The sequence below is a fragment of the Prosopis cineraria genome, unplaced genomic scaffold (assembly GCF_029017545.1).
Source record: "Prosopis cineraria cultivar Desert tree isolate PC_DT_omini unplaced genomic scaffold, ASM2901754v1 PC11, whole genome shotgun sequence".
NCBI classification, from domain to species: Eukaryota; Viridiplantae; Streptophyta; class Magnoliopsida; order Fabales; family Fabaceae; genus Prosopis; species Prosopis cineraria.
The window spans coordinates 14,667,896-14,678,621 of record NW_026555342.1 but is presented as its reverse complement, the minus strand read 5'-3'; the positions used below and the strand labels follow the sequence as shown (position 1 = coordinate 14,678,621).

Genomic DNA, 10,726 nt, shown 5'->3' with positions numbered 1-10,726 from the left:
CCTTATATATAATGTTCCTTTTAATAGCTTATTTTGTCCTTTAATATAAAGGGTGTCATGATATTTTTAAATAATTAGACAACTAGACAATTTGCCCTTATCTTGAACAATAGAGGAGATATTGTTTTTATACAACTACCCATTATTCATGGGCTAAGTCATTACATTGGTGGCAAAACTTTCCTGACAAGTATTTAACATAATTGCATACTTAATATTCAAACTCAAGATCATTGGTTAAGTTAACGCAACCCCTTACCAGTTAATCTAAAATGAAAGAAATATTAGTTGTGTGTTTTACGTACCATTACTACCACCATGAGATTAATTGTGACATTATTAGAGACAAAATTAAAAAATTATTGTGATTTTATATGATTTTAATTACATAAAAAACCTTTATTAATCTGCGAGATTTAATTAAAAATATTTTATATATAGTGACGAACAAAGTATAGCTCAAGTTTGACCATTGATCTAACTTGATTAAATCATGATCCAACTAATCATTGTTATTTATCGCCACTAGATTTGATTTTTAAAACATTAGCAGAAAGCTAACGAAGTTTACCCCACAATTTCACTTTTCTTGTCTGCATTGCTGTTTGCTCGAGTGTAAATGGATGTTTACTTGCTTTATGGTTATGTTATAAAACGTTTTGAAGTGTCAATTTAGTGTGAAATAAATGTGTACCATTGATCAATGCTTATATCCTTTGCTATGATGTTTGTTATTGAAAGCTGAAGAGGTTCAAATTCCAAAATCATCCAATGTTTGCCTTAACAATAACATTTATTTTCAAGCTGCCAGAAATATAAAATAATAATGTATTTATTTAAAATTTTGCAACCCTCTAAATGACATTACTTCATTAAGAATAAGAATATATAATTATCAAGGAACATAGCCACGGTAGAATTTGGAGCACTTGCCCCCTCCAAAAAAGAAAAAAAAAAACAAAAGTAGAGTTTGGAGTTTACAACGTTAATAATGAATCCCTTAAAATCTACTAAAAAATCCATATTCTTAAATAAATATTTCATGTTAAAAAAAAAATACCCAATCCTTGAAAAAAGTATAAGACATTCTTTTTGAGGTTAAATGTTAAAAATATAAGATATTTTTAGTTTTTTAATGTATAATTGATGAATTTTTTTAAAAAAAATACCCTTAAATAAATCAATGAATCATTTACCTTTTAAGTGAGACACTTCATTAAACAATGACAAATATGACATAATGCTATTAGTTTAAAGATAATTAATTAATTTATTTGGGTGTAATTCAATTTAAAATATTACACACACACACACACATATATATTTTAAGAGAGGGAGTTAATGAATTAATAACTCATGAATCAATATTTCTCTTTCCAAACTAGATGCATATACTTGTTATAAATTTATATTGATTTGAGTAACCAAATAATGGCATGCCAGGTAAAAATGAAAACCGAATTACCTATATATTTGTAAGGGTAGAGTTTTTATTAAACAAATCACAAATGATGTAACACACCTAGCCTCTCTAAGAATTTCTCTATAGGTGGAAAAGGGATAAAAATCTTATTTAATAAATATATTCAAATTTAAAAGGACCTAAATACCCATGCCTTTTAAAAAAAAAAAAAAAATCCCCATCGTCTTCTTGCAAGTCGCAACCGTCAGCTTCTCAACTTAATGCACACAACGGTGGAGAAATCCTGCATATCCAAAGGCACAACTCATCCCAACTCCTTGCGTACATATGGATCATAACGTCACCATTAATTGTGAATTAATATAACATTTCATTGACTCAATCTTAAAAAAAAAAAAGAATTACGTTTAATTTGGACAAAAAAAACCCAAGATGCTGATGGAGATCCAAGAAACATAATAGATGGGGTTTGAAGAAGGGAGTGGCAATGGCAAAGATATGAGGGAGATGTCGTCACTGATTTGCCATGAAATCCTGAAGCTCTGGCTTTCAAGTAAAAAATAGTCATCGCAACATTGCACCCGGAAAATGAGGAAGTGACAGATATTAGTTTCGCACTGTCCCAGGGTTGTCATCGTCATTGTTGTCCTCTTCATCATCGTTGGCATCAATGGAAGTTGTAAGTGGAAAGTGAAGGAGAGAAAGGAGGAAGATAGAGTGAGGAAGGAAGGAGAGGAAAGCTAGAGAAGAAGGGAAAGAAGACGAAGCAGGAGAGGTTGGTCGTCGACTTGTTGGCAAAAGTGGAAGGAGGTCGAAGATGATGTCAATCAGGTAGAAGGAAAAAGAGAGGTCGATGGTTGAATCTTCTTGGAAAGGAGTCAAGAGACAAAAGTGTCATCTTACCTACAGTTCCATGAGAGTTGCCTAGTTCCACCCTTTGATGGAACCCAATTCCATCGATTCCTATAGAAGTGACTTCCACAAGAAAGCTTGTTCTTGGCTAAATGTACTAAAATTTCAATTCCACTTCAGTGGAAGGGAAAAGGAAAGTAAAGGTGGAAATGAAAGTAAAACTAATGTTTAAAAATATGTTTGGTATGCAGGAGGAAATGAGGTAAAAAATTTATTCAATATTATGTTTATATTTTAAAAAGACTAAAATACCCCTAAAATTAAAACCTCATGACCACCGCCGTCTACCAATCTCAAACCACTGCTCATGACTATTATTGGAGTACAAATCAAATGAAGAATCAAATGTAGAAATAAAAAAGAACACAAGAAGGCAAAGAAATCGAAGGCAAGAAGACAAGAACACAAATCAAAGTAAGAAATCGAAGGCTGTGATTCACAAATTGGAGCCTCCACTGCTCAATGTTGCTGCCGTCAAATGTTCATACTATCAAAGGAAGAAATTGATAGTGCCTCCTATGCCATTGGAGAATCATCATTGCCATCACTCTCTTTATTGAACCTTCTCCTTTTGCATGGGCATCGCGACTGTGAGAGCTTTATTTCTAACATCAGAAGCCATGGACCTTTTTGCTGCTTCCTATTGTTGATATTATACTCAACTTATATATTTTCATGCTATCATTGTTAACAGAGAATCGCCATCGCTGCCATCGTCACTATTGGGCGAACGCCATCACTGATAGGGCGTCAGTCATAGTGAGCAGTCAGTAAGAAAGGAGAAGGAGAAGGTAGCAGCACAGGAATCCAATGGAGACATGAAACTCACTTCCATGGGATAAGCCAAGGAACCCACTTCCACCGTTTTTAATGGAATTGAGTTCCATAGAAAACTAGCCTCCAATGTATCAAACACACAAAAATACTGGCTCTACTTTCACTTTCACTTTCACTTCCACTTGCTCTCCCTTCTCCCCAACTCCATGCTACCAAATGAGCCATTAGGGTTCTTCTAAGCATGACTAGGAAGAGCATTAGATATCAAAGACTTTGTATGGTGAAACTAGACAGAACACTCTAAACAAATACTGATTCTAGTTCAGCAATGATCCAAAGAGCACACACCAGCACCTAATAAGATAGAAATCTGCTTGCACAAATCAATGTATTTAATTCATTTATTAAAGAAAACTAATCATTTCTCCACAACAAAAGAAATGTAAAGGCACAAGATTTGCTTCTCTTATTTTTGTCCCCTCTCTCAAAGGATATAAAACCAAGACGATATAACACCAATATAATGGACAAGTCCCAGATGATCACACACCAGCAATTACAACACACACACACACACACACATATCCAATTTTTAAAGAAAACTACACAACTTGATATGGTAGATAGGTCTAATAAAACTAACTTCCACTGGAGACCAAAGCAGTTTCAATAAATCAATGCCAAAGCATGAAAATGCCCACACAAATAACTTAATTTCAAAAATTTCCAATCCCATCCCTAAGTTTAGGCGCAGCATTACATGAATGAACGAACAAAACTTCAAATCAAATTGTGACATCATAATGAAATCTAACAGATAAAGCTAAGAATGTCCACTTCCAAGTTCCAATGGACAAGCATGAAAATGCACCCACACATAACAGAATTTCCAAAATTTCCAATCCCATCCCCAGGTTTAAGCGCACGCGCACACATATGAATGAACAAAACTTCAAAGCAAACAATATTAATAAACTAGAGATACATTTTTCAAATAAACAAACCATTGGTAGTCCCAAATTCTAGGCACATCCGGTGTTAAATATCTGCATTCATCATTCTAGATAACTCTACATAACACCAAACATTACAGGCACAAGATGATCTAAAATATTAGAGATTCCATTCCACCAACAATGTAAATCTGCATTGTAATAATTTACGATCTCGGATCAAGATTCTTCAATGCAGTTGTCGCCAACTGATACAAGGCTTTCCACATAATTGTAAATACCATGGACATAATCGGGAAAGACAAAACTCTTAACTTCATTAGTAGTGAGATTCATCAGATATAGAGAACATCCTCCTTCTTCAATATCCCCTAAAGAAGAACGTTGGCAGACAATTTCATCCCTCCAAATAGCCTCTGGATATAGTATGCATGAAAAGGGGCTGCTGGCATATCTTGTATTCCAACTCCATCTCTCCCCTGATTCACATGTACCCTCATCCAACACCCACAAATCAATCAACTCAGATATTTCATCATCATCATCATCATCGTCATCGTCGTCCTTATCGTCATCTTCCCAAATGCCACAAAGTACAGCAAGTTTATTTTCATAAAAAGTAAGTCTTTCAAATGCTGCATCATGATTTAAATCAGGCATTGGTATCAATGTAAAGACTTCCTTTGCTATGTCAAATGACACTATCATCTTAACAACACCCTCACCCTCTGCACCTAGCTTTAACCACCCAAACCAAAATATAGCTCCATTAGCGGTGACAGTTTCAGGATCAAGCGTCACCCCCTTTAAGTTCCCAATATCTCTTCCCTCCCATGACCCTCTGCTTAACGAAAAAACTTCCACTCCATTAACCTCATCACCAAACTCAACATAAGTTGTCACTATCTTGTAATCATTAACAATTGGACTAAACCCAAATCCTACAACGAAATAATCAAATTCAATAAAATCATTTCTGTTTCTAGGCACACGTCTGACCTCTGTAGTCGCAGGATTCCATAATAAAAGGGAAGGAGGTTTGCTACACTCATCGATTTCAATACAGAGAAGGCCGTTGCAGGAACTGACGATACAAGCACCCTCCAAAGAATCGATCAATGGTGCATTCTGAACTTCACGGACCTGCATCTCGCAATCGAGCGAACGCAAGCGCCCGGGCAAAGGAATGCTTCCAGACCATTCGAGAAGAAGAGAAGGGTTTTGAAGACGGGAGTGTTGAAGGTGATCGGCGATAAAAGTGGGGGTTTTGATGAGATTTTTCCAATGATTGCACACACATTGAAATCGGGTTAGGGATTTTACCGGTAGTCGTATGAGAATGTTTCGGATGATTTCTTCAGGAAGAAATGGCATGTCTCTGTCCATTCCCGTCCGCTTCAGCTTCACGGTGCTCGGCTCGACCGGATTCCTCAGCATCACTTTTCGGATTACAATAGTAGAAAGAAGACAGTTGGGTTTGGGTCGCTAGAGTTCAATGGAAAAAACTGTTTTTAATAACATGCATACAAGATGCAATTCTAACGATCGAATATTAAGAAAATTTCTTGCATGTACAACGAGTATTATCTCATCCATACCTGGTTTAATAGTTCGGTTTCAATCGGCGCCAACCATGCAGCCTCTGTCGTCGTCAGGGATCTTATCCTGATTTGCGCTGGTGGTTTGATCTCAGTAGAACTCAGCTCGAAGCAGCGTCATCGACTTCGATGAGCGAACGTGAAGGAAAAGAGAGGCTTCGATAAAAAATTTTAAATAATAAGAGTTTATGAAAAATTTAAAATTATAAAGAGATTAAAATAAAATTTAAATTTATATATTTTTAATTATTAAAACTGTGAATTTAGTTCAAATGTGTTGAAGAAAATTTCAAGTTTCCAATTATTATATGAGAAAGCATGAGAAGTTTGTTCACATACTGCATAAGCTTAACATCAGCTGCGTCAAAGCATAAAGGAGGAATCTATATCAATTTAAACTCTTCCTTTACTGTGTCAAATGAAACTATCAAATCCCAATCATTATATTTACCTTGCATTAATCCAACCCCAAACATTGTTCCACTAACAATGACTGTTTCAGAACTAAAACTTGCAACAACATACTAATGAAGATTAGGTTTAGCGAAATTAGTTAGTTTCTCACACCATAGTGAACTATAAGTTCAAATCTCAACTAGAAGAGGTACTCACATTTAATGCTTGATTGTATTTCAAATAGAATTATTTTCAATAAGAGAATAAATGTAAGTTATAAAAAAAAATACTAACTACATTTAGGGCTTGTTTGTTTCCTATTTTTAAAAGCTGTTTTTTGTTTTTGAAAACAGAAAAATTTTAAAACTTATTTGAATAAGTGATTTTCATTTAATTGTTTTCAAAAATATTTTTATTTTTTGTTTTTAAAAACAAAAGAAATAAAAACAACTTCAAGTTATTTTTGTTTTATTTTTCTTATTTTTAAAATATACTATATTTGATTATTAAAAATTATAGTTATCTCATCAATTTTTATTATTAATCACCATTATTAACCATTTATAACTATCAATATTTGTCTATTTTTAAATTTTAAAATTATTTTTTAGTTGATATAACTAAATGAATTTTCATTTTATTTTTTGTTTTGGAAAACAATTTTAAAAATTGTCTTACAAAATAGGTTTAAAAAAATTAAAAAATGACAATAGAAATCAAACATGTCCTCGATTTCCCAAATTCTACTCCCTTCCAGGATAATGTGGTTAATTAATAAATATAATTCTATCCTATGAACTTGATCATTAAACGTGGGGCTATAAACTCCCACTATTTTGTAATTGTCAATAATTCGACTGAACCCAAATCCTAAATACCAATCTCCATTAAAATCATTGATAGTTCTGGCCACCTATTTGACCTCCCTGTCTAAATTTCACAATTAGAGGGAATGAAGAGGCATCGCACAATTATTGAGTTCAAGAGAGAATCATCCTTGACTAGGACTAGGGCTGCACAAAAGACTGAATGGTATTAGACTTTATCTTAACTTGAAATCTGATCTCTTTCATAAAAAAGATTGGGTTAAGCAAGCCGTAGTCCGGTCTTGTCTAGTAATAACTTGAAGATTAACAGGACTAAACTTGGTCCATAGGATTGGAAGACTCGTCCTGTTAGTCCAATACTCATTTAGCTTTTTTTTTTTTTACTTTTTCTTCTATGAGAGGCAATAATTCATTTTAACTTAATAAACTCAATTAAGATAATAAGATCACTTATAATCATAATAAATCTCAAATAATTTTCAACAAGAAAACAATATTTTAGTTACAATCTAAATGATTTAAATTTATAATTTTAACAAAAACAATACTTAACAAACTTCAACAATACTAAATTATAACAATAATTTTGAAACAAACTCAACAAATCTTCATGCAATCATCTCCTTAGTGTAAATTACACTTAAAACATTTGTCAAAAATAAATTAATTATAATTATATTAAATAAACTAAGAGGACTGAACCAAGTGGTCTAGATGCCTAATCTCCTATCCAGTCCCACCCAAAAAAATAGTCTAGTCTTTTTAGTCTTTTTGATCCTGAAGGACTAATGTTTATAAGAACCGGACAAGATAGGACCATCTTAGATTAGACTGGGTCGGACAAGACCGGTAGACTTTTGCATAGCTTGACTTGGGACCAATGATTTTAACATGGGAGAAGGAAGTGATTAAAGGTATTTTGTGAACTTTAACAAAATATGAAGGATCATATCTAACACGTTGCCGATCAAGGAGAAGACAAGCCTTCTGGTGACTGGAGTGTCTGAGGAGATCAATGACAAAAGACGGAGTTTTAAAGAGATTTTTTCAATGTTTGCACACACATTGAAATTGGATTAGGATTTCAGAGACAATTTATTGAAAATGATAATCATGATCTTGTCACATAGAAATATTTTGTCGCCTTCACTTACAAAGATGTAGCTGTAAATTTGAAATCAAAACATATGTGATAAGTGATTCAAAAGTAATATGTTTAGTTCTTTCTACTATAATAATATGCTAAAAAGGGTAACTTTGCTTTTAATATTAGATGCACATGTTCAAGTGGTAAATACAATTGAAGTGGTAAATTTACCTAAGAATGTACCTGTGCTAAAAAAATATACTTTCACCCTATTAACTTGACCATAAAACTCAAGAACATAAATTCTAACTAAAAGAAATTGAGGAGGAAAAACATAAGTTGAGTCGTTAATTAACACGTATGTATGCGAGAACAAAGTTACACCGGTCGAACTTCATTCAAATACACAGCAAACGCACTCTCTAAGAAAATGAGTTGTAAGGAGAAAAATAAGTCGATTGGAAAATGAGAGTGTTCGGTTTCTTTCTTCACGCAGAGAACAAAAAAAATGAACCAACTGAAACTACATCCATAACTACCTCTTATGGGAACATGCGGCAGTTTCTCTAACCGCTCATAATTCAAATTCAAAGGTTAGACAATATACGTTTTAAGGCCCTGAGTAAATTACATTTTGAACCCAAACATTTTTCATAATTATCACAAGAGCCCCATTCCCCAATTTGGGCTTTTATATGGGCCTGAACTACTAAGGGTAGATAACCCAACATCTCCCACTCACATTTGGTGGATAAGATAATGTCAGTCCTATCTCTTTCTCTTTCCTCTCTTCATACTAGGTGCTTTGCCGTGATCACATAGGCTTGACGTCTTCGTTTCAGTTGTTTGTACTAGGAAATAGGAAATCCTATTAAGGACCAGCACAAATAACTTTAAAATTAAATTTATTCTTGATTAAATTCGTGCCTTAATGTCCTAGATTTAACTAATCTGATCCCTCTTAAGTCAGTCCAAATCTCAGATAGTCTCTCTTATATGTGTAGTATCCACACTTATGAATTCACAAATTATTTCATAAAGGACATGTCTTGAATACAAGCATAAATGTGTATATATAAGATAATCTTCCTTTCGCCCATATACCACTTTGATAGGAAACAGTCGCTTTTCTAACATAAAACCTTTAGGTCGCATCAATCATGACCATAAGGTGTATGTTAAAGTAGCAGACACTGTAACATATCTTTATAATAATGTCAAAGTCAAAGGACATCAATGAAAAAATTTTTCCTTTCTAGGACTCACACAGCAATGAAGCAAGGATTTATTCACTTGCTTCCTATTGCGATTCTTAAGCACATGTGATATGAAATACATGTTATGGTGTTACTCTTGCTTATAAGAGCGTATGTCATTTTCATTTATTATTAGCATCATACAAACTTAAGTTTAGATATTTATTGTACCTAAACCCAAATTCTTCTTTTCTATTGATCTCATATGATGTCAATTTAAAAGAATTTGTTATTTGGCTACAGGTATCATAGATATGAGGATCCATGACTCGATCTAAGTATGCTTACGGATATCATCTTGACTTGCTCTTTGATTGAGATGACATATGATTTGTGTTTCTTTTCTACTGTATCAACATTTTTTTATTGCCTTGCTGATGAACACTAATGTCTCATCTTTGATTTCAATGTCAAAGGTAGTTGCTCGTGTGAGAGAGTCAACCTTATCAACCTATACGACATTCTAGACATTGTATGTTCTTAATTGTACACATATGGAAGTAATGAAAAATCTCATCAATATAACCGATATATTACATCAAGTCAATATAGCCATGCTAAGAGCCCTTACGTGTTTCTCAAATATCTCCTTGGCTATGGGTTTTGTTAGGGGATCTGTTATCATACACTTCGTGGAAATGTATTGAACAGTGATAACCTTTTGCCCTATATAATCCCTTACAAAATTGTACTTAATGTCTCTGTGTTTGGTTTTGCTATGATATTTAAGATCTTTAGTATAGGTTATGGCTGCAATATTGTCACAATGAATTAATATTGGATTTGTACTTTCATTTCCAAACCCAAGATGTTCTATAAATCTCTTAGCCATATAGCCTCTTGCACTACTGCAGTACATGCTACAAACTCAACTTCCATAAAGTGTAGGGCAATGCATGTCTACTTCTTGCTGCTCTAACAAATGGCTGCATTATTTAGCAAGAAAGTATAGCTTGAAGTTGATCTTCGTTCATCTTCATCTCCACCTAAATCCGCGTCGGAGTATCCTGTCAGGTGTAGATCACTCCCTTAATAACATAATACATAGTCAACAGTACCCTTTAAGTATCTTAAGATCCTCTTTACAACCTTCCAATGTCCTTCTCTGGGGTTAGATTGGTAGCGACTCACAAGTCCTATGGCATAACAAATATCTGATCTTGTACACATCATTGCATACATCAAACTTCCGACTGCACTGGCATATAGAATTCTTTCCATTTTCCTTTTGGCTATCTCAGTTTTAGGACCTATATCAGGACTAAGCTTCACACCTGAAGCTACTGGGGTATCCATGGGTTTGCAATCTTTCATATTAAAACGCTCAAAAATTTTCCTTATATAATTCTCTTGTGATAGATAAAGAAGCTTCTTAAAGCGATTTCTTTAGATTTTAACTCCAAGAATATATTCTGCTTCACCCATGTCTTTCATTTTAAAATTTGACGAAAGCCATTCTTTAATAGCGATTATTGAATCTAGACTATTTCCTGCTAG

General features: G+C 33.7%; 2 protein-coding genes across 2 annotated transcripts; both read right to left on the bottom strand.

Annotated features, from left to right (window-relative positions):
- Positions 1–4,213: 4,213 nt before the first annotated feature.
- On the bottom strand, positions 4,214–5,812 carry LOC129285391 (putative F-box protein At3g16210). Its single transcript, XM_054921070.1, has 2 exons — positions 5,664–5,812; positions 4,214–5,550 (listed from the first exon to the last, which is right to left on the bottom strand). The coding sequence occupies exon 2, from the start codon at positions 5,500–5,502 to the stop codon at positions 4,285–4,287; it is 1,218 nt and encodes a 405-aa protein (XP_054777045.1). The 5' UTR covers positions 5,503–5,550; positions 5,664–5,812; the 3' UTR covers positions 4,214–4,284.
- A 4,332-nt stretch (positions 5,813–10,144) lies between these two features.
- Positions 10,145–10,525, bottom strand: LOC129286159 (secreted RxLR effector protein 161-like). The gene is made up of 2 exons (XM_054922175.1): positions 10,288–10,525; positions 10,145–10,236 (listed from the first exon to the last, which is right to left on the bottom strand). The coding sequence occupies exons 1-2, from the start codon at positions 10,523–10,525 to the stop codon at positions 10,145–10,147; spliced, it is 330 nt and encodes a 109-aa protein (XP_054778150.1).
- Positions 10,526–10,726: the final 201 nt, after the last annotated feature.